General features: G+C 50.5%; 10 protein-coding genes across 10 annotated transcripts; 2 read left to right on the top strand and 8 right to left on the bottom strand.

The window, feature by feature from the left end:
• Positions 1 to 246: 246 nt before the first annotated feature.
• Positions 247 to 873, bottom strand: STEHIDRAFT_55718 (ferredoxin; the record flags this gene model as incomplete). The annotated part of the gene is made up of 3 exons (XM_007303130.1): positions 247 to 476; positions 536 to 645; positions 716 to 873. 3 exons carry the CDS (start codon positions 871 to 873, stop codon positions 247 to 249), a joined length of 498 nt encoding a protein of 165 aa, XP_007303192.1.
• Positions 874 to 1,139: 266 nt separating this feature from the next.
• STEHIDRAFT_168231 (uncharacterized protein) lies at positions 1,140 to 2,798 on the top strand (the record flags this gene model as incomplete). Its single annotated transcript, XM_007303676.1, has 4 exons — positions 1,140 to 1,498; positions 1,566 to 1,677; positions 1,738 to 2,104; positions 2,274 to 2,798. Exons 1-4 carry the CDS (start codon positions 1,432 to 1,434, stop codon positions 2,796 to 2,798), a joined length of 1,071 nt encoding a protein of 356 aa, XP_007303738.1. The 5' UTR covers positions 1,140 to 1,431.
• Positions 2,799 to 2,882: 84 nt separating this feature from the next.
• On the bottom strand, positions 2,883 to 5,161 carry STEHIDRAFT_168232 (uncharacterized protein). Its single transcript, XM_007303677.1, has 7 exons — positions 4,903 to 5,161; positions 4,645 to 4,839; positions 4,451 to 4,582; positions 4,284 to 4,397; positions 3,598 to 4,222; positions 3,159 to 3,534; positions 2,883 to 3,088 (listed from the first exon to the last, which is right to left on the bottom strand). Exons 1-7 carry the CDS (start codon positions 5,128 to 5,130, stop codon positions 2,968 to 2,970), a joined length of 1,791 nt encoding a protein of 596 aa, XP_007303739.1. The 5' UTR covers positions 5,131 to 5,161; the 3' UTR covers positions 2,883 to 2,967.
• Positions 5,162 to 5,556: 395 nt separating this feature from the next.
• On the bottom strand, positions 5,557 to 7,746 carry STEHIDRAFT_168233 (uncharacterized protein; the record flags this gene model as incomplete). The annotated part of the gene is made up of 7 exons (XM_007303678.1): positions 7,534 to 7,746; positions 7,277 to 7,459; positions 7,062 to 7,193; positions 6,889 to 7,002; positions 6,175 to 6,808; positions 5,735 to 6,107; positions 5,557 to 5,674 (listed from the first exon to the last, which is right to left on the bottom strand). The coding sequence occupies exons 1-7, from the start codon at positions 7,726 to 7,728 to the stop codon at positions 5,557 to 5,559; spliced, it is 1,749 nt and encodes a 582-aa protein (XP_007303740.1). The 5' UTR covers positions 7,729 to 7,746.
• A 198-nt stretch (positions 7,747 to 7,944) lies between these two features.
• On the bottom strand, positions 7,945 to 10,028 carry STEHIDRAFT_78476 (clathrin adaptor mu subunit). The gene is made up of 8 exons (XM_007303236.1): positions 9,807 to 10,028; positions 9,532 to 9,730; positions 9,334 to 9,478; positions 9,064 to 9,193; positions 8,706 to 9,010; positions 8,522 to 8,645; positions 8,280 to 8,439; positions 7,945 to 8,221 (listed from the first exon to the last, which is right to left on the bottom strand). The coding sequence occupies exons 1-8, from the start codon at positions 10,003 to 10,005 to the stop codon at positions 8,173 to 8,175; spliced, it is 1,311 nt and encodes a 436-aa protein (XP_007303298.1). The 5' UTR covers positions 10,006 to 10,028; the 3' UTR covers positions 7,945 to 8,172.
• Positions 10,029 to 10,425: 397 nt separating this feature from the next.
• Positions 10,426 to 11,933, bottom strand: STEHIDRAFT_121122 (uncharacterized protein). The gene is made up of 3 exons (XM_007303679.1): positions 11,770 to 11,933; positions 11,454 to 11,703; positions 10,426 to 11,399 (listed from the first exon to the last, which is right to left on the bottom strand). The coding sequence occupies exons 1-3, from the start codon at positions 11,912 to 11,914 to the stop codon at positions 10,574 to 10,576; spliced, it is 1,221 nt and encodes a 406-aa protein (XP_007303741.1). The 5' UTR covers positions 11,915 to 11,933; the 3' UTR covers positions 10,426 to 10,573.
• Positions 11,934 to 12,438: 505 nt separating this feature from the next.
• STEHIDRAFT_110710 (uncharacterized protein) lies at positions 12,439 to 14,198 on the top strand (the record flags this gene model as incomplete). The annotated part of the gene is made up of 3 exons (XM_007303680.1): positions 12,439 to 12,539; positions 12,634 to 12,696; positions 12,755 to 14,198. 3 exons carry the CDS (start codon positions 12,439 to 12,441, stop codon positions 14,196 to 14,198), a joined length of 1,608 nt encoding a protein of 535 aa, XP_007303742.1.
• Positions 14,199 to 15,502: 1,304 nt separating this feature from the next.
• On the bottom strand, positions 15,503 to 18,044 carry STEHIDRAFT_96657 (cytochrome P450; the record flags this gene model as incomplete). Its single annotated transcript, XM_007303681.1, has 13 exons — positions 15,503 to 15,862; positions 15,930 to 16,049; positions 16,106 to 16,192; positions 16,246 to 16,525; positions 16,583 to 16,853; positions 16,913 to 17,055; positions 17,108 to 17,216; positions 17,270 to 17,335; positions 17,392 to 17,403; positions 17,463 to 17,482; positions 17,538 to 17,555; positions 17,613 to 17,727; positions 17,793 to 18,044. 13 exons carry the CDS (start codon positions 18,042 to 18,044, stop codon positions 15,694 to 15,696), a joined length of 1,662 nt encoding a protein of 553 aa, XP_007303743.1. The 3' UTR covers positions 15,503 to 15,693.
• Positions 18,045 to 20,128: 2,084 nt separating this feature from the next.
• STEHIDRAFT_96658 (DUF1688-domain-containing protein) lies at positions 20,129 to 22,388 on the bottom strand. The gene is made up of 7 exons (XM_007303682.1): positions 22,160 to 22,388; positions 22,083 to 22,109; positions 21,731 to 22,028; positions 21,149 to 21,322; positions 20,770 to 21,087; positions 20,555 to 20,699; positions 20,129 to 20,490 (listed from the first exon to the last, which is right to left on the bottom strand). The coding sequence occupies exons 1-7, from the start codon at positions 22,340 to 22,342 to the stop codon at positions 20,316 to 20,318; spliced, it is 1,320 nt and encodes a 439-aa protein (XP_007303744.1). The 5' UTR covers positions 22,343 to 22,388; the 3' UTR covers positions 20,129 to 20,315.
• Positions 22,389 to 22,908: 520 nt separating this feature from the next.
• Positions 22,909 to 23,170, bottom strand: STEHIDRAFT_56575 (uncharacterized protein; the record flags this gene model as incomplete). Its single annotated transcript, XM_007303185.1, has 2 exons — positions 22,909 to 23,031; positions 23,102 to 23,170. The coding sequence occupies 2 exons, from the start codon at positions 23,168 to 23,170 to the stop codon at positions 22,909 to 22,911; spliced, it is 192 nt and encodes a 63-aa protein (XP_007303247.1).
• Between the last annotated feature and the right edge of the window lie 2,936 nt (positions 23,171 to 26,106).

Consider the following 26,106-nt stretch of genomic DNA (forward strand, 5'->3'; position numbering starts at 1 on the left):
TGTAGATTCTAGAAGCAGAGGACATGCGTCGTGTACGGCCGAGGAAGACAGCGAGGTAGAAAGCATTTGGTCAAGAGCACAGAGATACGGAGTAGGGATGCACGTGTCGATTAAAGGAGGCCCATAATTTAGAGGTAACAGAACAGTAGTGCAAGCTGGTAACGGTCGGCCGTCAATGGGATGCTTTTTTGCCTACATGTAACACAATTTCGCTGTAGGACAGGGATCACATCAATATAAGCAAGGTTACTCACCATCAACAAACATGTTCCTTGTCGCAGATGGTAAAGTAACTGTCATTCCATCCAAGTCCTTCGTGACATGGACTTGACAGCCTAACCGACTGGTGTCTGTCAATCCGAAAGCCATGTCCAACATGTCATTCTCGTCATCTTCGGGTTCTGGAAGGATGTCGTATTGATCCGGGTCGAGAATAACATGGCAGGTTGAGCATGCCACAGAGCCCTCACATGCACCTACGAATAGAAAAACTAATTCAGGGTGTGAAGTGCGATCTGGAAGCTGCGGGACGCACCTTCAAGGTCTATGTCATACTCATGCGCTATTGAAAGTATATCATCGCCTTCATTGGCCTCGACTGTTTTGATAAGTTGACCTTTCGAATCCTTGAAATGTAGTTTGATGCTGAATTATACGTCCGGTGTGGGTTCTGTCAGGCAAAGCGATCGCAAACAGAAGATACAATGTAACGCACCCAGTTCCAGGTTCTGGCCGATCAATTCCCTCATGCCATGAGACTATCCATAGTTTTCTGTCAAGGTTCTGTCCGGAACGAAAGCGGGAAGGAGCGCACCATGACTGGAATGAAAAGTTCGCGAGAAGAGGTGCCGAGTGCTCGAGGAGTTTACGCATAGTCGTGACGGACGCGTTTGAGGAAACAAACTAGATGGCGACCTGAGCACTGGTCTGGCTTGAGGACGACGAGCAACAGCGCGTAGCGTCTGGAACAAGGACAGGTTTCGTGAAGTCATTGGCCTGGTGCGCTCGAGAATTCCGATGATAATTTATGCCCAAGCACGCGTTATCTTATCTTCGCTGAGTTTGAAAATGCACTGATCCGTGGCCGACGAACACAGTCGGCAGGATTGGGTATGACTCGATCACGGCTCATACTCAGCGGACTGAAACCACAACAAGAGAACTTCAACGTTCTTATGGGATCCATATCTTTGTTTACTAACGAGACCTAGTCAAACGCGAAGCTTGGCCGTCCAATCGTCCGTGCAATTTGCCAGCTCGTGGCTACAGTAGCGCTCGCCTTCGCGTTACGATTCACTTGCCCTTTGTGTACCCTCTGCTGGACCAAGGTTACACATAATTTCTTTGTCTTCCAGTACTCTATCTGGTCCCCCAGTATATCTTCTACTTTGGCGACATTGCTGGAGTATTCTGAGTACACTGGGCGTCGAAATGAATACCAGAGTCCTACGCATTCTGGCACTGCGGGCGCTACCGCTGTTAGTGGTTATTCTTCTCTGCGAGTGAAGTTCAGTGTACTCTTCATATATAGTCAAACTAATAAATGCCAACTTATGTACACACAGTCCTCGTTGTTGCGTGGTTTGCGCTTCCCTCCTCGCCTTATTTGACTGACGACGGTGTCACATTCCCCACATACACTCTCCAATCAGGCAACGTTCTTACTCGGGTCTACGCGTGAGTTATACTATCTTTTATACCCCACGTAGTCTCTACTCACTCATATATATGTAAAAGCTTAAACGACTTCTTCCCCTTCTGGGACAATTCACCTCCTGTCGTCCTTGCTCGACGCCACGGTCGGGAATACTTCAGCCTAGACTTTTCAATCTCTTCGCCACCCCCCAGTCTCAAGTTTTCACCTTATCATAATGTCTCTCTTGACTTCGGACAACACACACAGGATGGGATTATAACTCTCTCGTCCAAGGAGATTTACGGCCCAGCTCGAATGGGAAACCTCGATGGGATCAATGCTCCTTGGTTCCCTGTGGCGGATGCGACCCTTCTATTCTGGCAGATCCATGAAGAGAGCATCGATCTGCCGCTGCGCGTGCGGCATGGACAGGGTAGAGTCGAGGTCTGGCCAGCTACTGCTCAGTGGGTAAGTACGCGCGCATCATGATACCAGTCCCACACATACCTTACAAGGCGGTCGGTCTCGATTCGCGAGCCCTCGTCGTGGTTCTTAGACATGTCGTGTTCAATTTTTTTTTTTCTCGCTTCACCGAGCTTGTAAGGTTTCTACTTACCAAATACCTTCCCACCATAAGGATCAAATGACCCCTGGCAAAAATCCGTCGTACCTCACTCCTCTCCTAACTTTGGAACTTATACCGTCCGAGCATGACGACCTTCACATCATCGCAACTACACCAAGGCCTCCAATTTCGTCCTCTCCGTCATCCACATACCCATTACGCGTCGGAATCCTCAACATTCTCCTCATCCTCTACTTTACATTCAACATCATCGGCTACCCCTTCGGCATCGCCCTCGGTCTCTTATGGAGCGTAATCAAGTTCGCCGTCCAAATAACCGGATTGCTTGGTCTTCTTCTTTTTGTCATATGGTGGTGGAAGGGAAGGCCACCATTGGAAGAGATCCAGGAGTCTGTAGCGGGGGTATTGGGACGAACGACGGAGATGCTCCACCCTCCGAGCGGACCGTCGTCGTCAGGGGAAAGGAGGCGAAGTGGAGAGCAAGTGAGGAAGACGAGGGTAGCTGGCGAACCTGATCTGGAGGCAGGGAACCCTCCATTAGATGAATGCGACATTGGTGTCAAAGGTAGCTCATAGCCAACAGTCTTGTGCGTCCAATTGGACCTGGTCAATTTCTGGTTATATATAATAGCACTGTAGATGCAGGCGGAAGTCGATCAGAATCTGGAGGCGTGAAGGCATCGCGCCATGCAGTCTACAATCTAAATGCATGGGTGGTGGCGAAGCAAACACGTGGCCCCTGGCTCTACGATGCGTTGGTCTGGTAACGTAAAGGGACAGTAAGTACGGCAAGATCGTCGGGACCCAGAGACGGGTGATCGTAGTCGAGATACAATCCACAAACCAACCGGTGCTCAGTCCAATCCCTTCATATTATCACGACGAAATCATCAGTGTCAGCTACCAAGTAATTAAACCCGTTTGAAACAGACTCACAATCTCTGGCACTCGCGCCCACAATACTGGGTACTCATACAGGCTTTACACCGATATGTCCAGCGCTCGGAGCATCCTCTCCGCATGCACTGGCGATGCACCCCACAGGTCTGTTGCAGTCGCTCGAGCATTACCCAAGCCTTCAGCCCACAGAAGGAGACAGATCTGACTTCTTCCTCGAATTTATCTTCGTGGGGTGTAACCATGGCCTTGGTGATGATTCTAGGAGGTGTGGGATGCCCCGGGGCGGAGAATGATGCGTCGAACAGAGCTCTGAGAGATCGTGGGCGAGGGAGTTGTAGCCTAAGGCGTGACGCGATCGAAGGATATACACCGCTCAGAGTACGTATTTGCTCGTAAAGCAACATGATGGACACTATCACGGAACACTAATGGTCAGATAAGTATAACTCGGAGTTATGAACTCGCCTTCACGTACTAGTAATAGGCGTGGTAGAAGCATGCATCACCAACAATGTATCCAGGGCGTTCCACAGGGTAGAAGAAGAGACCAAAAACATAGCATGGGGTTTGATTTCCTTGCGGCTCAGGCTGCCCACAGAGGAGGCCGAGAGCACGACATTGGCGAAGTCAACAGAGCTCACAAAGGCGTATACGGTCTTGTTCGCCTTTTGTGATTCCGTGATGGATTCGTAGAGTAAATCAAAGAGTGTAGTCCACAAGGTGCTCGATTTGATTAGGGCGCGAAGCAGCTGGTTGCGTTCGTCTATCATAGGACAAGCTGCAAGCAGATCGTATAGGGAGTCGGCGGCCCCTGCGGCTAGTATAGTCGGGAAAGACTTCAATCCCTTGACGGCATTCTCGATGAAGCGATCAAAGGCACAACTTGGACTACTGCTGTATGCTGCACCTTTAACAATCGCTCGAATGACGCGAGGAGGGATGTTGGTGTTAGAGGGGCCCACCCGTGCTCCGCTGACTCCAAGAGAGTGTAACCGGGACATTGCCTGGTAAAAGCTGCTATGGTCGGGCTCATGGATCGAGTGCATCCAGGACCGAGTGATTAGAGCAACAGTAAGTTCAGGCCGGCTGTTGTTGATGACCTATGGTCGTGAGATCATGGTCAGCCTGAGATCTGCCAAGCGAACGCTCCGAGTAGCATACATCACGAAATGATGGGTCCACTTCGTGAATCCAGCATATCAAGGATCCAATAACAGCCCTTTCGGGGATGTGGAAGGGTATAGGATCCAGAGTCGTCTCCGGTTCTGACCATAGCTGGAAGGATCGAGTCAGCCATAGTCCATCGATGAAAACGTCAGGGCACTCACGCGCTCCATCATGGCTGGCCAGTGAGCGCCTATAGTAGAAAGAACCTTCCTCCCTGTAGCGTCCAAAGGGCGTTTGAGATCCTTGACACAGTGTGTGATAATCTCTAATGGGATAAAATAGGTAGCATGCACCTGTCAAGTTCAAGCGGTTTAGCGATAGTACAATACCAATCGACTTGTGATGATGTACTTACTTCGCTAAACCCGCCATCGGTTTTGAGAGCAGGCACAGTGCTCCAAGATGGGTAATTGAATGTTTTTCGTCGTCCTGAGACACACTCGCACAGTTTTTCGATGATCCCAGCTTTCACAAGCATCCACCAATAGGGATCCTTTGGCTGATCAGATACAGCTATTTGTCTTATGCCGCGAATCACAAAAGGTATATCCTATGAGGAGCATCAAAAGCTGTCAGTTCGCGAATCAGCGCAGCGATAGATGAATAAACGGACTCGACAAGTGTCTCCATAGCGGTTGCTCGAGCCAATTGCCGGTTCGAGGTCAAATATACTGAGGCCGCGCTGAATATCATAGGTAGAGAAAACATTGGCCCACTTCGCTATGAGCTCGTCGTCGCTTTGAGGTGTTGTCGCCTCCAGGGCGTTATACAGTTCAAAGGGCTCCAGAGGTTCCGAGTCCGACTCTAATCCTATGTATTGTGGCGTTTCTTGGTTTGGCATCAGGATAGATTGACCGAGGGGTGATTTGTCGCGCTATGTAGATGTTACGACCTAGGTAGGTTTACTGGAAGAGTCTATTCAACGCGTTATAGGCAATGGAGCACGCCGTGTTGGTGTGTCTCAAGCGTGACCTATCGCGTAACAGCAATGTCGTTGACAGAATTTGTCTAGGTGTGGCGGCGTGCGACATTTATGCTGCGGCACCAAGTTCGCCACAACACCTTCCTTCCTTCCTTCCTTCCTTCATTGGATCTATATGTAAGTAGTAGAAGTCTTCAGAGCTTCGACCGGCATGATCTATATTTTTATATAGTTATGGATATCAACACTATTTTCGAACAGTGGATGTTGGTCTGCATTGTCACATTTTATGGGTGGCCAATTATTCAAACCGCATAAGGACGAGGCAGTACTAGCCCGACAACGCTAAGCGTTGTTCTGGTATCGCAACGGGACAGTAAGAACTGCAAGATCGCCATCATCCAAAGAGCTGTCCTCATAATCCATGAAGAGTCCGCAAATTAACCGATGCTCTTTCCAGTCACTATACAAGAGAATTAATTTTAGGGGGGAAGAGTGCGTAATATTCATCACAGATACACACCGTTTCTGACATTCCGCGCCACAATATTGTGTGTTCCGACAAGCCTTGCATCGAGCCGTCCATCGGTTCGTACACCCTCTTCTCATGCATTGACGATGAACACCGCAGGCATGCTGGAGCCGCTCGAGGGAGACCCAGCCTTTGAGACCACAGAATCCGATGGAGTTGATATCCCTGGGAAGCGTCGGGCCGATAGTGACCATCGAGACAGTGATGATCCTCGGAGGGGTCGGATGTTCCGACCCCGAAAACGAGGCATCAAAGAGTGCTCGAAGAGAGCGAGGACGTGGAAGCTGAGAGCGAAGGGCTGGGTATATAGAAGGGATGCGCTCGCTCAGGCCGCGGAGCTGTTCAAACAAAAACATGATTGTCGCTAAGACAGGGAGGCACATAGATATCAGCAAGTCACTGAAGCTGTGTAAAGTGGTTGAGGCACAGACCTGCAATAGAAGGAGTTGAGACGTAGACTGGTAGTAACCTGTCGAGAGCGTCCCACAGTTCTGACAGCGAAGCCCATTGCCGCAAGAGTGGTTCAAGACTATGGGGTGAGTAGTCTACCACGAGAGCCAGGGTGAGGGTGGCGAGGTCCAGAATATTGCTGAACGTGATACGATTTTGATCGAAAATTTTGGACCCTGGAAGTCCCGCAGACGAGTCTGAAGGAATTTTCTTAAGCAAACCAAAGAGAGCTAGCCACAACGATTCTGAATGTATCAACGCGCGTATGAAGTCGGGGTACTCGCTAACTCTAGGAGACGTGCCATGTATGTGAAATATTATGCTGATGGCATGAAAAGCATCTTCATCTTTCAAGACGACCAGACTCGAGGCAAGCTTTTCCACAAAATGATCAAAGCTGTGGCCATCGTTTCTGGAGGCGCCTTTGGCGATAGATGGCAAGATAGAAGGTAAGACGGGCTCTTCGTACATGCGTATCCCGTCTCTGACGATGTCGCTTTTGGCTATCTCTGTGAGTGTTTTGAACAGAATCATTTGATCCAACGCGGTCGTGGAACTCATCCAGTAGCGGACCGCGACGGCGATAGTCAAGTCATCTTTGTTGTTGGTAATGACCTGGTTGCCGTCACCAGCAATAATAGGTAAGCTCACTAGGCTCCAAAAACAGGCGGCGAGCCAACTACTAGGAGACGCACCTTTCTAAAAGTCGGATCCGTCTTGTTGACGTGACCTAATAGAAAGCCTACTAAGGTTCGCATGTCAACATGCAGGCGTGTACGTTCCAGAGTGGTTTCTGGCTCGTTCCATAACTGACAGTGCACCTATGTCAATGCAGATCAGCACTTCATGGGCAGAGACTGAGCCTTACACGTTTCATCATTGCGTGCCAGTGCTGTCGCAAAGCCTTCAGCAACAAAACTCCATCGGGCTTGGGAGGTCGAGTGAGCCTCGTCGCTGCGAGCACCAGTGTTCGCATAGCAATATAGTAGCTTGCATGTAACTGAGCGAAGGGCGCGAATCAATTTTAGTGTAAGGGCCAGTTGGATGAAAGAAGAGCTATGCGTTAGGGAGAATAACACTTACTCTGTCTCTGAGGTCCGAGAAACCAGGTTTCGTAATGAGGTGTGGCGGACAGTCGTAAGCCTTGCGCTTTCCTTCGACACACTCGCAGATTTTGTCGAGAATCCCGGCGCGTACGAGGTTTTCCCATATGCGACCACCCGATTCTGCCACCTTGTCTATAGCGATGAGCGCAGCGGGAAGGTCCTAAAGAACGAAAACACAGATATTTTGTGAGAACGCATCAGAATATTAACAAACTAGTAATTCGAGAAACTTGCGAGGTACGAGTCCCCACGCCGATTGACGGAGCCTTCTACTGGCTCAACATCATAGATGTCGATCACTCGTTTTGCGTTAGACGGGTCTGCTACGATGCTGGTCCATTTCACGTCGAGTTCGGGAGCGTGTCCGCCTAAGCTGAAAGGCTCGTACGATACTGGAGACGGTCCTGCTGCTTGAGTATAATAATCCATGAGAAAGTAGCGTTCGCAATCAGCGCCGAAGACGATTGCAAGAACGGGAGATAGAGATGGTGGGGAAGTGCAAGCGCACGTTGAGGAAGACGATGTCGCCGCGTCGTGAGCCTCACCACAAAGGCCGGTGATACGTAAGTTACGTAGCAGTGGCACATAATACGGCAGCGTGGCTCTTCAACGTCAAGCTTCAAGCTTCAACGGTCAGCACCCCGGGCGAATCCTGTCTATTGACGAATTTCTGAAGAAGATTAGTCGACACCTGCACTCACATTCCTGGTTCGGTGATCTATGAAGTTACAATAAATACCACACAAAATCCTAACCACACCCATCTTCCAGCAAACGTATACGTTAAACACTCATTCAACACGTCGACAACACAGAGAAAAAAAACAAGGGCAACACAGCCTCCACAACAAAAGTCCACTGACACAACGAATACTACATCGGTACAATCGGGGCGCTGCCTTTCTCGAGCGCCGTCCGCAGACTGTGACAAAACAGGTATCGTCAGGACGCAATCAGTCGAATAAAAATAGCGCACGGACCTGTAGTCGTCACCATTCTGCGTGATATATCGGACCCATGGCAGGGCTTGGTACCCAGACTTCTCCACGATCTTGAGGTATCGGACCTGGATACCGCTGACGGTGAAGTAGGGTATCTCGAATTTGACAGTGATGGGGGCGCGTTTCTCGACATCGGCCTCTGCAAAAGCCGAAAAAGTGGTAGAATATGGATAGGCGTTAGGGAATATCAGGATTTCCAGCTGGGGGAATAGCGACCGCACCTGATTTTACTGATGGTAGGCCGAAATGTGCCCGCATGAGGAACTCCTTCGCGCCTGCGAGCTGTTTGATCTTCCAGACGAACGCTGACTTGTCTGGCGCATACGTCACTGAACCCGTAGATGTCTGCATAGCGAGTCAGCACCATCTCGACCAGCAGCAACGACATCGCGAAATAGGACGAACCCTGAATTTGGGACTATCAGCATCATCGGGAACGGGCACATAAATCTCCACATTATTGGCCGTACTGCGCCGTTTGAAATGCGCCTTGACCTTCACCATGTACTCCACCCTCGAGCCCTTATGATTCTCCACGGCGGCTTCCACCCACACCAGCGGTTTGACGGTTTGGGATAATCGGTAGGACATGAGTTCGAATTCGCCGTCGGGTGGGATGAAGGAGATGGTGCGGTCGTTTTCGAAGCGTGACAGGCGGACACATTGATGGAATTTGACGTCTTCGAGTTCGATGGATTTCCCTCGAGACGCTGAAGAGGATGGTCAGTGTATTATATGATGTATAAGAGCGAACGGGGCGTACTTCTCCCAGTTGTTTCGAACATGACTTTGTCGTTGAGACCAAGCCGTAACTCTGGCATACCGGAGAGGTAGCACTTCATTTTGACTGCACCCAAGATTTCAGAACGAACAACATTCCCGTTCGCATTGACCTATGTACGAAACACGCAGCGAGTCAGTTCTCAGATACCACAAGGCACCAACATGACGAGGGTGGACGAAAGAAAGGGAAGTCATGTTGCATTTCGCCATGCCGAACACACAGAATAGGAGATAGATGAACGACACTCACAAGCAAGTTAACAGATTCGATGACATCAAGGAACACTTCATTCTTCCTGTACCGAATACCCTCTGACCGCCATGATACCGCGTTCGTAACTGCCATCGGCGGCCGTACTTGTATCTCCAACTTGTGCGATTCTTGTGTGATGTATCTGTAGAGCGTGAGGACGCGCGCGCAGAACCACAAGCCGCGAGAAAGACACACTCTTGCAGGATCTTGCTCTCCGTTGTTTGTGGGTATCCGAAATCCATCATCTCGTCCATGAGCTCGTATATGATGACGAAGTTATCCCGAATCGATTCTTCCTCGAGTTCTTTGAAGTATTCGATGAGGACCTGGGACAGTCGGTGTAGGAATAAGATGACCTCCGCCACGTTCGAGTTTCGTCTGCTCAGTGCAAGCACTGTCCAAATCCAAGTCCACCACAACCAGAACCATCCATAAGTCGATACACACAAGACAGAAGATACAGGACGCACGATATAGATTGGAATGGCGGATGTGCATGAAGTTGACGCCTTGGTTAGAGAAACATGGGGTAACCTGTTGCCCTTCCTCTTCTATGTCGAGAACAAGAGGCAGAAAACGTTCGATATGAGATGCTGGTACATCGTCTCTGTATGAGCGTTGGATGAGAGGTTTTCCCTTGAGGTCGAGGATGGCTATGAGGCTGGCCATATTACTGTTGCCAAGATTGTCGCGGTTCGCGGTAGAGTACTCAAAGCAGCCACGCGTGGGGCGTCATCACCTTTTCCGGTGGCGTGGCGGCAGAACATTGGTGTGGCCCAATCCGGACAACCCCTTTTTGAGAATCTAGCACAGGTACTCATCCGTCGTCCCACAAAGATTGAATTCGATTAAGCACCAGGAGGCTGCCACTTAACTGGTAAAGGTTTCATGTTCAGTTGAATGGTCGTGCAGTGTGACGAACCATACGCAAACCATACGTATGTAGAGCGCTATGTTTCGTACGGTGCATCCATGTCAAGAAGAAAGTGACGAGACGGAGGTACTAGAAACGGATACAGTAGGTGCCTGGGGGCACAGACAAAGTGCATCAGAACATAGAAGGCCCATGCCGTGGAAGCCCAATAAAATCGTGTAAATTAGCAGCAGCGAATACAATGTACATTACCTAGCCAGTCAATCGTTTCTTTCATAACGTCTATATCTACAACGAACAAGTCCCCCAATCTGTCATACACCAATGAGCCTCCGTATGCACCTGCTCATTCCACCTCCAAAGTCAAAGATACCCCGGTGGTGGCCTCGACGTAGCTCCCAAAGCGTGCGCCTGCTGCGCTGATGGAAGAGAAGACGCTGGGGACGGGGGCACGGGAGTTGAACGACGCGAAGAGGTGGGGGTGGTATTGTCTCCGCCTGTCCTCTGTCCTCGCCCACGAGCCGATCCCGTCCTGCTCGGTGATCCGCCCACACCCAGTTCTCCCTTCTCTCTCAGCGACGCAGCCCTACTCGTCGGCGTACTACTTCCAGCGCCCCCTGCCCCGCCACCTTCAAGTCCTTTCTCAGCGATAATTCCTGACCTCCTCCAGTTCCATGGCCAAACCCTTGCGGTGCTCATCCATCCCACCCATGTCTTCTCCCACGCTTCTCTCTCCCTCTGCTCCCGTCTCCGCTCAAAAGCAGCTCTATACTTCGCATAACCATCCCGAAAGGTACGGTCCACTCGAGAAGAGAAAATGAGTTCGCCTCGTGGGTTTGTCGTTGGTGGAATCGTTGGTATAGGCAGCGCAGGGATGTTGGTCGTACCGATATTGGACGTCACCGGATTCAGACTTAGTTGCGGATCTGAAGTACGCGGTTGTCGGGTAGGCGTGGGTGTTCGCCGACCTGGAGAGGGGGATGGAGACGGGGTGCGTCTATTTGGTGTGCCTGCGGGAGTGCCCGAAGGCGTCGGAGATCGAGAGGATGGACGGCTTGGGGGTGTTGGGGTGGGTGGAGGGCGGGCGAAGAGGTAGGAGAGTGGGTTCAAGGTTGACCTTCGGGGTGCAGTGCGCATATTTAGGAACATGTTGAAGCTCCGGAGAGCACGGTTCGCGTGTGGCACATAGCTAATATTCTTGTTCAGGGTGGTTCAGGTTAATAGGAGTGATATGAGAACGCACCGGTTAGCGTAGCCTATCTTCTCTGCGTAAACCCCTGTAGCCAGGAAGAGAACGAGTGTGGTGACAGCAACGAAGAGTAACCCGGAGGTAAAATAAGGGTGAAGTTGAGCATCAACGTCCGCGGTGGAGGGATACACCTCGGGAAAGACATAGCACAGGACGAGCTTGTAGGGTATGATGAGAAAGGAGGTCTGTAGAAGAACTTCTGACAGCAGGAAGCAGATGACAAGTATGAGCTGAGCTAGAAAGACTGAAGGAAATGTCAGACAAATCTGGCGGTAGACTGAGAAGAGACGCACGTCGAAGGGAAACGCACACTGGTAGCGCGACTTTCGACGGTTGAGGGAGAGCGCGTTCCCTTTCAGTCGGTTCTCGAACAAGAGAAGGTCGCTATACGTCGCTGGGTCACTTGGAGGGGCAAACGCAGGCTTCGCTGGTGACAGTGTGGACCTCCTCGCCATTGTATCCTCGACCAAGTCGACTGTTGGGTGACTGTAAAGAAGAGACCGTTTCAATTAGCCGCATTCAACTATTCTGTGGCGCCACTCCGCCACCCTTTCCAGGAAAGGCAGCCCACGTGGAAAACACGCCGCATCTGAACCCGCGATCAACTTCGTTGCTGTCTCTCAAGGTTGCGAACAAACGCGGTCGAATGACAGTCCAAACACGACTTGGTTCCTGCCCTTCTTCTTGCGACCTTCTAGGTCCCTCGACGATATGTTGCTTGAATATATGTGAATTTTGCGAGAGACAGTCGGATGGAACGACCAAGAGCGGGAGAGAAAACCACGCCACGTACCCAGCGGCCGCGTGATGCCTGGCTGTCAGCGCCCCGCCGCTTTGAGTTTTGTTGCACGCATCAACCTCGAGGACTTACGCCTGTTCGCTCGCTGGCATGCCCGCCGCTCTTGTCCTCTGAACCGAAGTTTGTCTTTGACATTCTCTCTTCCCTTGCGATACTCTTTATTATCAGTTTTTGACAGCGATGACTCTCACCGTCCTCGCCTCTGTCTCCCTCCTTGCGCTGGTCGTGACCGCTCGCCCTGTTATTCCTGACAGCCACGACTACGACCCAAACAATTCCGAGTGAGCCCTCTCCTCTCCCTCAATATATGGAGAAGGCTCTAAATTAGTCTCGCTTAATATCGTGGTGTGTCTATCCATTTTTCTTTCGTCGTAGCAGCTATGCTCCTCCCGCCGACGTGCAGAGCGCCGTGCAGGCTCTCTTCGAGCTACGCACGAAGTTAGTACCTACTATCATATCTCGTCATAATTTAAATTGATGTCAACATGTTATTTAGGGACTCCAACTCCGACGTAGACCTCTCCGCTCAAACTAACGGCGACTACAACATCCAATTCATCTCTCCCGAACAGCAGCAGTCCTACCTCGCTGCTCTCGACAGCGATGCCATCAAAGCTTTACTTCCTCTCGGTGACCTCGAAGAGGATAGAGAGATGAGCGAGGACGAGAAACGATTGAGGCAGATGCTGCTTGACGCCGTAGCTGCAGAGAAGGGTGGCGTAGATGTGGCCCAACTGAGCCAGAAGATGGATGATGTCGACGGCCAGGACTGGACCGTTACTCCCAGCGACACCGAGATATCCTTACCCGCTTCAGAATTTGAATCTGAGTTCGACACCACACTGGTCGAAACACCTGAACCGGAGGCGAAGTTCAGTCTCGCCGAGGAGCCGTCTGAAGTCGCTGTCCAGGAAGAGAACTCTGACGAATCCCCCGTCGACACGTCGTCTCTCTTCGACGACCCCACCATTACCACCGCTGTCGCATCCTCCGCATTGGCTCTCCTGATCGTTTCATGCATAGGCGCCGCGCTCTATTCGATCTCCTGTGCCCGTGGCCTGTTGCGCTCCGATGCCGCTTGGGGTTTGATGAAGGATCCCGAAGGCCGTATTTCTCTTCCCGGTACCGACGGTGACGAGGATGACGAAGGCAATTGCGGTGGTGTCGTGGAGAAGCTGGTTCTCAACGAGAAAGATGTGGAGAAAAATCGTGTTGTGATTCTACGTCCTGAGCCTGAGGTGTTGTCGGAGAAGAATGATGTGGACATCGACTCAGCCTCTTCCGTTGGTGACGATGCCGACTACATGGACGCCCTCGACTCCACACCTGCTCTCAATCACCCCGTTCTGCCTCCAAGCAACATGTCCCCCACGGCATCTCCTCTCCCCCGTTGGTCTGAACTCGCGCGCAAAGACACGCACGCCGAACTCCGTCGACAACACTCGCTCTCAAATCTCAACTTGAACCTGAAGACCACAACCACACCCCCGTCCAGTCTCAGCCGCGGAACATCCAAAGCATTACTACGCGAACTCGCCGCCGCCGCCGCCGCAGCAGACACCGATCCAGAACTCCCCGCTATCTCACCCGCCTCTGCCCCTGCGCCACTCACGAATACGGCAACACCCACCCCCAAGACTCCAGTCTTAACCTCCACCCCACCCCGCCATCAACTCGACCTCCACGCTGCCCGCCGGAATGCTTCCCAGGGACAGAACCCTGAAGAACGCGAGCGCCACGTTCTCGATTTTGCGCTTGCCATGCAACTCGGCCCTTCCTCGATTAATGGAACTGGTATGCTGGGCGCATTGGCGAGGGTCGGAGCCGATCCGGCGTGGGTTTTGAATGTCGTTCTCGCCGTGTTTGGTTGGGTTGCGGTTATCATTGGTGGACAGGGTACGAGGAACACTAGGGAGAGGAGGTCTATGATCGCGCGGTGAAATTACTACAGAAGGATGGCCGTAGGCTATCCCGTATGCCATACCTCGCTCAAAGTCACCACGCATCGCCTTTCCACCGCCTCAACCCCACAAACATCTGTACAAATTTAGCTCTTCTCCCTCGCTTGTCCTTGGAATTGGTATTACACTCTTCCTCGACAACGCTGGGATCATTTTGACGTCGTTATCAGTCTCTACTCATCTTTCATTGGATCTCATTCTTTCGTCTATGCATGCCCTTAGCGATCCGACTAGTCATATCACTAATCCGCATCCATCCACCCCCCTCCTTTTTGTCGCTCCTGCGTTTTCGTTTTTGTTTTCGTCTCGTATTTTATTCCGTTGGCTACCTATCAGGCCGCTGACCACGTCGCTCCTTCTCTGCGTTTCCTCTATCCCTCTCATCATCCACGAAGTTTCGTGCCCGGCGTTCACGCTTCGGCTCGAGCTTCATAACGACCTTTCTCTCCTTATCTTTTTTTCTCTATATACAACGTCACGTCGATTGTTTTCATCTACATACCTGTCGCAGTATCTGTCGGAACGGGACTTTCGGGCGGCTTTTTCGTGTTCGTGTTCGAGACGGCAGGACCCTTGTTCGGTTATATCCTCGTACGCACCTCATCTTACCCCGCCGCACATACCATAGTACTGGCCCTTAGACCGCATACCTCTTCTCTGGTGTTGGTTTCCGGTGGTCTGTCTGTTTGTCTGTTGTTCGCAGCCGTTGATTCTTTGTGAGTATGTAGTCTCGCATCGATTGATACTTATGCCCTTGGGGTCCAGGCCTCGGATTTGAGACCTGGTGGCCCTTTACTTCCGCGAAGCTTGTGTATCAGTTCCACAGTCAGGCTGAAACGAGATAAGTATCATCCTCCATGATCGACTACTCACTCAAATTTTGTGACCACTCACGAGCCACCACTTTCCACAAGCGTTCTTTTGCGGACTTTGAACTTTGGCTCCGATAAGCGGCGATGCCGATTGGGGCCACATCCTTGTGGGAGGCTCCTTTTTCGACAACAACTAGGTCATCTCAATAACTTCGTTGGAAGAGCTTACCTTCAACGAATTATTTACGCTGTACCTCCGTCCCTATTTCGCAGTTCCGCTGCACCGATGTTTCCTTCCGAAATGTGTGCCATCCGAGTTTTGGTCCTTCCTCCCGTCGGACTCTGACCCGTTATTCGTTGGTTTATCACCGTTTTGTGTCCGCTTTATCTTGTGTTCTCGCTTCGGGTCATCAGCGAGCGGTGCTTATCTGACACCGTAAACGCTGTTCCTCCTGCGGAGGATTAATTGGGGCGATCTTGAATCTGCTAATGACTGGCAACTATTACGATACGATATAGGTTATGGCGAGACATAAATGTACAACATCGGCTGGAAGGAAAGTAAACAAAGAATGTCCATAAAATGTGGAGGTGAGACTTTTCCTTCCCATACAAACTACAAGACCAGAGCCAACGGAAGAAACAAAAAAAACCTCGCGTTCTCATGCTGACTTCGCGACGGAGATCAATAACGGCAACTGAGTGCCAGCCTCCACGTCGTTCTTGATGTACGGTCTCTGTACGATCGCTGACTTCTTGATGATGTCTTCCCGCGGTATGGCCAGGTTGAACTCAAAGGCGCGTATGAGCGTGAACAACATTGCCTTCATCCTAGACAGATCACAGATTAAAACCTTTACCGACAACATTACAAGCATCAGGAGAGGGAGAGACTAACTCGATGATAGAGAAACGATATCCGATGCAAGCGCGGGCTCCTCCGAGGAAGGACAAGGAATTGCCCCAGACTCCGGGAATGCTGCGCACCGCCTCGGGAAGATTGTCCCAGCGCTCAGGCCTGCGGGTCAGCATGTTAGCTTCGGGAACGGCGTTAGTTTGAAAACAATCACTCACTTGAATTCAGACGCATCCTCGCCCCAAAGCTCTTTGGAACGGTTGATGGCCAGAATTGGGATGAATATGGTGTCTCCTTTGTTCACACTGACGAGGCTGAAGTGAATATGATGTCTACCACCGGATTGGAAGCGGCTTACCGGACTTCTCGTCGCGTTATACCATGGCGGTCCGTCCACTCATGGTCGGTAGGAATTACGTCGTCATGGGTAGCGATCCTGAGAGTGGACGTCACTGGGGCGTGTATTCTCATAGTCTCGCGCACGACATGATCGAGACATGAGAGACCATTCAGTTCGTCCATGGTTGGTGTATCGCTGGAGACAGAAAGTACGTTCGCGCGCAATTTGGTCTGACATTCCTGATCACCTGCAAGGGCCCAAAGAGCCCAAGTCACGGCCGAGCTCGTAGTTTCATGACCTGCAGACTTTTAATCTCTTACCGTTTCACGTGGGAATGCGGCGAGCTTTGACACACCTGCAATTAAGAAAGTCGGAACCTGCGCCATGACATCGTCGTCGCTCAGGCGTAAGGCCTCAGGCAGATCCTCAGCCATGTTGGCTTTCACTAGCAGAGATAAGATATCCTTTCCTTTTACATGGTCCCGCAAGACGTGGCCTTTCTCGTTGGTGCTCGATCCGTTACCAGCTTCAGCAAGCGCTGATGCTTTCTTTTCGGCTATCAATTCCTTGCCGATTCGGGCCATGGTGGCGTGAGCGTGAGCTAGATCGCGTCCTCGTTTAGACGGCTATGCATATAAATATGCTCATTACACCTGACTAACGATGCAGCTGAAAATGGACGTACGATGCTGCTCAGGATCGGAAAGATGTTTCGCAAAATTGCAAAGATGGGGAATCCACTGGGGAATTTCAGTACGTTGCGGATAGCATCATTGAGCTCATTTGGCTGGTCATCTGGTGCAAGGGCATTGAAGGAGTAGTTGAAGCCTATATCATCTTCAGCATGAGCTGGAGCTCTCTTCATAGGAGTAGTACATACCCGCCAGACCAATGATGTCGAGAGTCGTCTTATTGAGCCACGTGACAATATTGACCTTTGTTGTCTCATCAGTGGACTTAGAGATTTCTGCTGTCCACAAATCGCGAAGCTGTTCCCTCTCAATCAGGTGTACAACCATGTCGGAGGAAGGAAGGGACGTACCTGGCCAGATTTCTCGAGAAATATTTCCGTCAGATCACGGAGATATACTGGTCCAAAAGCGGGATTCTAATCGAACATCCTTAAGACTAGGCATGGCATAAAAACCTTGTTTAAGGACTCACTAAGATCCGGCGCTGCAGATAATCGGTGGTTAATAGACGAGTTCCACTCAATCTCGTCTTAATGGACTTACTTGTTGTCTATGGTCTTCACCTGTGGTGAAGTAACCTTGTCAGGACTCAAGTCTCTGTGACCAAAATGAATTTACCTTCGGCAAATAGAACGCCTATAATATACAACATCAAGCCTTGATCGTCGGTTACTTGTAAGATAACATGCATACCTTGTCCAAACAATCGGCCTAAGTTATTGCGAATCGTCTGGGGCTTCTGGAAATTGGATGAGTTGGAGAGTACAAAGTTTATTGCTCTATTATCCATCATCATCAGACGGCTCTCCTGGTTAGGGAAATCAATATAAAGGCTCGACGCCCAGCGTATTAGATATCGTAGAATCAACGGACATTGAACATCATCTTGTATTTCACAATAGGACCATATGTCGCGACCCACTCCTCGTGAAGGACTAAGGCATCGGCGTCTGAAATTTGCTTCAGGTTGCCCCAGAGAAAGTGGCCGGACTCAGGACCTGGTACATCGTTGACCGGGGAGCGAAGAGAGCGCCAGAAGCTGGGAATAAACTTGTAGAGGAGAGGGATGATTGCTGCAGTGACCAGAGCGGAAAGTAGGGATAGTGCAGTAATAGCGAACCCCATTCTTATGAAGTCGTTTGTGAAAGGGCACCAGTCTACAAGCTCTTAGATCTCAGGTGGCCGCCTTATATACTTCCTGACGAGAGATGGACGAGGGTGTGGCCGCCTGTACGCGTCGACAGACTGGGTACGTGTCAAGCCTGGAAGTGATGGGGAGAGGGATGGACGTATTATTATTAGAATGTACCAGTACCCAAAGTACACAACTGCAACCGTGGCCATGATCGAAGCTGTTCAACAGTGTTCGACGTGTCCAATGGACCCATTTTCCCACGTATTTCGGCATGTTCGGCTTCAACGGACATCCTTTTGTCCACGCCACTCACCGCGCGGGGGCCACATCCTCTGCACCTGAACTTGTGAGAGTAAATCGGCTCTCTTACCAACGTATGCGCTTGCAGCGAAGCTACAGGGCCAACACTAGAGCATATTTAAGTTCAGTCAAGTCATTTAATTTCTTTGCATTAAACTCCACGAGACTCTCCAAATAAGTTGGGGTGCTTTATAGATTTATTCGCAAAGGCAACGCATCGAAATTTCGTCTTCATCCTTTAAGTACTTCAAGTTTTTCAGCGGTCAGTGCACGCCGCCTGACCTGAGTGTGAAGTAGCGCAGAGCTCGCCCGAACTGGGGCTCGGTATGAATATAACATGATAAAGCGGTTGGCAGGCAAGTGAGGGGACGTGGAAGTCTCGTAGTCTGCCATAGTCACTGAGGAGGTCTGTGTTGAACGTGAGTATCTTTCGGTTAGATCTCATTTATACTCACATTAGGGACCAAGATCGAGTTCTACCCGTTCTGAAGGCTAGTAACATGTTTTAGGGCCAGACCTGGGTAAGTGTAAGCACGCGGGCGAATGAATGTGGCAAGCGTGGCTTAAATATGTCGTATCGCGAATTGTCTATAGCGTGAAAGAAACACGCCGAATGGGGAGACTCGAAAAGAATTTCTAGATATTGAGCCTCGACTGTGACTATGAGCGTCCCATTAATTAGCCAGTATCGACGATGATCTTCGTGTTCAGCCAGTCAACCGCACTAGACAGGCTCTGATGGAACCACGAATCGAAGAAAAAATTGCATGTTAAAGGGTCTCATCGTGGACGATGTTTTTAATGTCAGAAGAGCCCAGACCGTGACCGAGAGAACACAATGTATGATATCAGCTTCACTGCATAGATGAAGTGTTTGCTTGCATGAAGACAGATGACGTTGGACACGAGCAAGAGTACGCTGGAGAAGCAAGGAATTGGACGAATTAGTGGTGGCATGGACTCAGGCAGGAAAAGTCTCCATGCATACGAGTCGCCTGTACACTCGAGCAATAGCCAAAGCCTGAGCTTGAGCGTAGATCAATCGCCGAAAAAGCACCTGGTGGCACTGTGGTGGAATAATTTGAGAAAAACGAAATTGTCCCGGGTTAAGTCCATTGGTTCTGAACGCTTAGTGGAAGTTGAGAAGGCCGAGAAACTTTGGTTGTGTAAGAGCCTAGTAGCGTGGAGGTGCCGATTTTTAAGTGTGGCAACTTGAATATTTAGAGCTGTTGAGCCTGCCAGTGGCCCGGACATCATAGAGCAGCGTATCGGGAAGGCTAGCATATCGGCGTGTCGGTCCCAGTCGCTCAAGCTTAGAGCTCAAGGCCTCGTAGAGGGAATCATTAGAGAAGTTGTGTTCTATTTGGCTCTATTTGTTTGTGAGCTACGCGACCACAAATATTGGGTCCCCGCCCCCGGTCACGGTCCCGCGCCACAAAGACTGCTCAGCGAGAGGATTATGATGTTCCATCGTTGGTTTCCATCAGCGGTCATAGACAGCGGGTGCAGAAGAGTCATAAAAAATATACCTCAAGTTTTCAGAATTATTAGCCATGAGAGCTTCATTTGTGGCTCTAGTCCAAGATCGTGATGGTTGCCCATCGTGAGAGCGGTGTGGCACAGACGCCATCCGACTTCAACCGACAACGGCGCCAATCAATGGAAACGAGTTAGACGGTCTTTTGATGCCCTGCTTCCTAGCGTTCGAGCAGTAAGTCACCCTCCATATTCGATAACCACACCAATGGTCATAATGACATTGAGATGTGCCCATGTATGATGCGCAAAATGTAGTATCTGTATGAACATAAATCGACAGCACTGGTCCCTACTAATCCTAAGCCCAAACCCCCAAAAAACCCCTATTCTAGCTGCTCGACCTAAGGCTACATTGTTTATGAAACAATAAGTTACGGCACAGTTTTAACAAACTATATACGGACAGATCTTTTCTGCTCGACTTAAAACACAGTACCATCGCTTTGAATATCGATCGGCGGGCCGCTGGTTAGAGGGCGTTTCTCCTTGGCGATCTCTCGGCCACCCTTCCAAGTTGCACTCTCTAGGACCTGCGCGAGTGAAAGTTGTTCCTTGGACAAACCGAGTTTGGATCGAATCAAGTCTGCAAGACGATCGCTGTAGACACATGAGTTAATTCATCAGCGTGGTGAGCGTGTGAGGAATGGAGCTTGCAACGTACAGCTCGATGACAGTCATGGCACGCCACTCAATGATGGCTGGGTGGGAAGGAGGGATGCGGGGGATCGTGGATGAGGGAGGGAAGAACGACCGCGGGATGGCCGAGGGTTTGAGTGAGAGCACTCCAAGGTCAAGCAGAAGGCCACCTACGAGATGGATTAGATCATAGACACGTGAAATTAGAAACCGTTTAGAGTGTCAAGGCGCAAAACTCACCGTTGCGGTACTCAGGCAGGCCCGTAAGGTCCTCCAACCCCTCAAACTTCCAACCTAAAACCTTCTCGATTGGCTCCACCAGACTATAGGTCGTCCAGCCTGTCAATTTGTGGAAGGGGACGAGCTCATCCCCCTCTTCCTTTGCACTTGCACGCAAAACCTCACATGGCCAAACGTCTCCGAGCGGTACACCACCCAAAGTCGTACGGTCGGTAGGCCAGATTGGAGCTAACCCTACGATGAGGGCGTACCATAGAGCAGCTGCAGGTACACGGCGGACTCCGCCTTCAGCCGCTACGGATTGTGTCTCCAAGAAGTCTGGAGCCATTGAGTTATGTTAAGCAAGTACTTCTCTTAAGTGTAGAAACGTCTCTCTCACCAAGCAGATTTCCAGGTCGGCCCTCCTCCCCGAAAAATTCCGGACTTTTTCTGAGCGCTTCGCTCAAGTTCTGAAGCAGAGAAGTGCGGCCTTCTAAACCAGCCATCGGATTGCTGTCGGATGCTTGCATCGCCTGTGTAGTGCGCTCGACCGTGACCTTTTCCAATCCAGCAGCTGACCAAGAATTGAGATCAGCTCATGGTACTCGAGAGTAATAATGAAAAAAGCAACATCGAGAATAAGAAGCGCACAACGCTTTGTAGTCAAACGGCAGGTTCAGGCGTAAAGAAGGTTTAGACACATGTCATGTAGCATGAGATGCGTCACCATGAATAACTGCGACGCCGCATGCATGATGTGTTGATGTTTGGTATATATCGGTTTCATCGTTTCCTACTTGGAACAGTACGACGCGAACTTTACCTGAGACTAATAGTCTGGCTCACAGATGTGGTGCAATGATATGACGAGAACACTCAAGATCGTGGAGCTCCACAGAGTACGGCATGCGCCCAGCGCCACATGTTAGCTCCCGTGCAGACAGGAGGAACGAAGAAAGCACTGCATGAAGGGACGACGTACCGTTCACCTTGTACGGCTGCTGACTGTCGCCCGAGAAAAATCCTTCCGCAAACATGTTGATACTTGCAACTCCGAGTCCCTCTGATCTTCCAAACTTCTGTCCGGAAGCAACGTCGTCATAAACCCACTGGTTACCGGCGCCTGCGTCGAGGAGTACAGAGACGAGAAACAGGTCAAGTAGTCGCTTAGTGATCTCCTTTTGATCAGGCGGGGAGTTAGACGAATTCCACTTCTCAATCAAGGGTTGGACGCGTGGAATTCCGGCATCGAGATGTCTCCAACGACCATGAGGAGGTATCTGTGGACGAGTGGTCAACAAATACGAGCCGGTGCACGTCTTGGATAGACCTACGGAGCTATAATCATTGCCAAAATCGCGCTGGACGGAGTATGAGTAAGTAGAGCAAGAACATCCACGGAGTCATTCACCTTTATAATCTGGAGACAGTATTCTGCTGCAGCATCCTCCTGTTCAGGGTGATAGTCGAAATATTGTAGTCTGCCTTGCTTTGCGAGATCGTGAACGCGGCCACATCGCTCCCGAATCGCGGGCAAAGTACGCAGATATTCGACTTTGGACTGCAGAGACATTCCGAGGTTCCCGAGGTTCATTCAGAAGAAGACAGGAAGAACAAGAAAGACGATTGTCGAGACGTCGTGGTTGGGGAGATCAAGCTGCTTCGTGCTCGCCGCACTTGAACTGTCCGTTCGCCCATCGCCGCGGCCCCTGGTTCGGGCTCCGTCCCGATCTCGCGGATCAAGACCCTCGCCACTCTCTCTAGCTCATTGTGGCGAGTCCAACAAGATACACCCTGACAGTTCTTGACAGTTAACGGATATGTTCCTCATTCACTAGAGGAGAGCCGCTCCTGTTTATCAGGTTGACATCCCAGCTTATAGATAAATCCGTGATAATAGCGTTAGCGCGATCACACGACCGTGACTCAACTACAACTCAATTCTCTACCCGCTCGTCGAGGCACAGCCGCCGAACAATATCGAAGATGAAGATAAATAAAATCCCGCTTCGAGACCTGGTCAAGCAGGTCTAGTGAAAATAAGTTACAAAGAACGTTCCGAAATATTATAAGCATTCAGCGCCTCGTGCACATGCTACATTGACCGCCGCTAGTCCCGGCGTTGGTTGTCTGACGAGGGCCCAACCTAGAAGAGCAGAATCAGCAGCAATTCCACGTTTGATCCTGAGAGGATATATACCACTGCACGCAGGTGCTAGTACAGTCAACACAGTTCTGTGGGTGACTGGAACTGTACTTGCAAGTGGAAGAGCCGCAGTCGACCTAAATAAATCGCCAACCCATCACATAATATTTAGCATCGAGCAGGATACAATGCGAAGGATGAGCTTACCGTGGTCGGCAGTCCAGGTTCTTGGTGACCACAGGCGTAGCTGGTCACGGGAACCAGTCTGTAGCACATCGTCGCTGGCAGAAACGACAGTAATGGGACGATGTTGTGCTGGAGGATGGATGCTCAAGAAGTAAATGGTATTGAGGTAGGATAGTAAAGTGACAGGAGGAAGGTGATTGGGGGAGAGGGGCAACTCCCGCTTGCTGCTTCAAATCTCGAAGACCTGAGTGCTTTTATACTCAAAAGGCCAAAAAGAATATCGCTGTAAGTATACTAGAATTACAAGAAGAATGAAGGTGGGACGGTTGGGGTAAACGCCCGGATCATGCTCCCAAGAGAGGGGTAGCTTGCAAGCCCAGCGCCATCGATTCATAGATCGAGCTGCAAGGCAGCGGGAAGTCATTGTGGTGGGACAGCAGGCCGCACGGACAAACTCTTCGTGGCGGATTTGATGCAGTAGCATAGCAGGACGCTCGATTAGGCATCAGGACTCGCAAGGGAAGAAGTAGACACGCGTCGAAACAGGCATGAAGATGGAATGCGGGGAAACGCACCTAGGAAAGGGCACGAACCTGACATGACTCCTTTGGGCCTGTGGCCTGAAGGCGGGCTGCAGATTATGGCGCGAACATAGGTCACTGGATATGAGAGATAAAATCCATCGTAACGAACACGCGATGACCGTGTGATATAAGCACAATAATTCCCGTTCGTGTACTTCGAGCTGTAAAATATGTATCATTCCAGCATGTCTAGCACACCTGCCAATTCTTGCGACAGAGGAAAATGTCCTACCGTAGATTGAAGAAGTCTCCCAAAGCAAAAAGACACTCACCTAGCGACCATATACAGCGACAGATGGATCCAACACTGGACCGAAAATCACTAATTGGTCATACACTGACCGCGACGACGGAAACCGACATCAATGCCCTTAACATGCCTTTCTATGTTGGGGCTCCGCGTCATGTGGCTAACAGGCGATGAGGTGCGTGGTTTGTCCTGGCAATTCTCGGTAAGTAAAATATGGTCCTAATGTTTGCCGACAAAATACGCACGCTCTGTCTGGTGACCGGGATCGAAAGGTGCAGTCCGACACGAACGAAGTCTATTTCGCTGCCATAGGGCACTGTTCCCATAAGAAGACAAAACACCCGTCACTGTATATGAATGTTAGCTTCTAGAGTTCTAAGAGCTATGAGAGCTCTCAATAGGCTGTGTTCGTGCGGGCAACTCTCGCGAAATGACGACTCGAAAAGACAACCATCAACCCTTAGCCATCCAGGATGGTGTCGGACCGCGATATGGGTACCACTTACACGCAACATACACTTCGTCATGCCCTCATGCCACTAACGCCACAATGTCCTAGGCCTCGGCGCAAAGAGACACTGCTTCCCACATTGCAAGTCATGGGCCTCTGCAAGAATAGGAGAAAGGGGAAGCGACACAAACAATCATTGCACGTGAAGTGGGTAGACGACTCTTCATCATGATCAAGATCATCATCTTTCCGGCCGAGGTACCCCACAGTGAGGCAGGAGGCTACAAGTTGTATGAGCCTCGAGACAAGCATGCATCTCGATCCAGTCGCAAAGATTCTGGAACCTAGGTCGGACGTCGGACTTGAAGTTCAGATAGAGTTGTTTGCGTTCAGGGTTCATTTGACACATCACAAGTCACTGAACGTGCTCTAGTGCACAGGTAATTTCCTCGTATTAACCGCGACCTTCAAAAGACCTAGGCTCGAGTCGCAGTTACCTCAGAAAGAGACTCAAGTAGCTGACCTGACGATGAAATACTTGCAAGGCAATGTTCATGCCAAGAAGGAGTTCGGAGTGAACAGATCGCCGCACCAAGTGCAACAACCTCAGTCTTTTAGACGAGGGCGACACACACGACACAGACATGGTACTGATGATGTTAGCATAGCGTTCTGACTCCCTGCTATGGAAGATGATCCTTTGCCGTATCAGGTTTGTGCTGCGGTTTCCGAGGCGAAGGCTGTCTCGAGTTTTGCCGAAAGAAAAGGAAGAAAGAGAGAGAGAGAGAGAGAGATGGGCAGAGAGGAACGCATCCACTCACAGAAAGGAATCAAGAAAAGGGTTTGCGTTTGACCTCTATTATGCTGTGTGGCAATACCTTTTCACCTGAGATTTCCACATTGAGAAAGGCGCTTCGCAAGATATAACGACTAAGTATCCCAGGACTATGGGGTTCGAGGGCGGGCTATGGGTCAGTTATGGACGAGTCACTAGACTTTTTTCAGCTCGGGGATGTGGAAGCCCACAGACCTTCCCCAAGAGTCCGAGGGTTGATAAACGCTGCATCGCTCGTACACGGCCCACATTCCACCAAAATCTGACCAGCGATGGATGCAGGTGGTCAGTGTTTGGGTGACTGACACGCAGAGTATCCGGTCCACAACTGGATGAGGAAATTGCCTTCTGAAGAAGCCGGAAACCACGTCGGTAGGTGCCAAAGCTTACGCGTTCAGGCGCTCCTAAAGTCGAGAACAATCTAGTGCAGGCATTCGAGGTAAAACTAGGCATCAACGTAGACTTGGAAGGCCCATCTGCAATGTCAATCACAAAGGGATGGCCATGGTTATGTGTCGTGTGACTGAAACTTGCACTGCGTGAGATGCGTGGAAAGAAACCACGTAGATTTTAGCGACGACATCGGGGGGGTGATTCCGCAACCGCGATTGTAGTCAGATCCCCCACATAGAAGCCAATTTGCGAAAGGGAGTGATTGGGTTAGCAAACCCAGTAGGCAGGTCCGTTCCCGGGGGTAGTTGGGCAACATTGAATGAGAAGGACACTGCCATCAGAGCGAGGCATCATGAAGCACTTTGTGGAGTCCTCGTAGCCTCGTTCGCTGAGTTAGCATGGGCCTGCAGAGGCCCCACCCCTTACAACATGCATTCAAAGCATTTAAGACAATGCCACGAAGTCCGCGGCTTGTCGCGTGCCATAAAAATGGCGACGATTGTTCCAAGTGGC

The sequence above is a fragment of the Stereum hirsutum genome, assembly GCF_000264905.1.
Source record: "Stereum hirsutum FP-91666 SS1 unplaced genomic scaffold STEHIscaffold_6, whole genome shotgun sequence".
NCBI lineage: Eukaryota > Fungi > Basidiomycota > Agaricomycetes > Russulales > Stereaceae > Stereum > Stereum hirsutum.

Coding starts and splice junctions, on each gene's coding strand:
- STEHIDRAFT_78476 (XM_007303236.1), bottom strand. CDS start 10,005: ATGGCCAGCCTCATAGCCATCCTCGACCTCAAGGGAAAACCTCTCATC. Junction 9,011..9,063: donor GTTCGAAACAACTGGGAGAA/GTACGCCCCGTT, acceptor CATCCTCTTCAG/CGTCTCGAGGGAAATCCATC. Junction 8,646..8,705: donor CTGATAGTCCCAAATTCAGG/GTTCGTCCTATT, acceptor CTCGCTATGCAG/ACATCTACGGGTTCAGTGAC.
- STEHIDRAFT_168232 (XM_007303677.1), bottom strand. CDS start 5,130: ATGCCAAACCAAGAAACGCCACAATACATAGGATTAGAGTCGGACTCG. Junction 4,583..4,644: donor CCGATGGCGGGTTTAGCGAA/GTAAGTACATCA, acceptor TGAACTTGACAG/GTGCATGCTACCTATTTTAT. Junction 3,089..3,158: donor GGGCGCGAGTGCCAGAGATT/GTGAGTCTGTTT, acceptor GATAATATGAAG/GGATTGGACTGAGCACCGGT.
- STEHIDRAFT_121122 (XM_007303679.1), bottom strand. CDS start 11,914: ATGGCGAGGAGGTCCACACTGTCACCAGCGAAGCCTGCGTTTGCCCCT. Junction 11,704..11,769: donor TCGAAAGTCGCGCTACCAGT/GTGCGTTTCCCT, acceptor CATTTCCTTCAG/TCTTTCTAGCTCAGCTCATA. Junction 11,400..11,453: donor AAGATAGGCTACGCTAACCG/GTGCGTTCTCAT, acceptor CAAGAATATTAG/CTATGTGCCACACGCGAACC.
- STEHIDRAFT_96658 (XM_007303682.1), bottom strand. CDS start 22,342: ATGAACCTCGGGAACCTCGGAATGTCTCTGCAGTCCAAAGTCGAATAT. Junction 21,323..21,730: donor GCAGCCGTACAAGGTGAACG/GTACGTCGTCCC, acceptor ATTCTTGGTCAG/CTGCTGGATTGGAAAAGGTC. Junction 21,088..21,148: donor CCGACCTGGAAATCTGCTTG/GTGAGAGAGACG, acceptor CAATGGCTCCAG/ACTTCTTGGAGACACAATCC.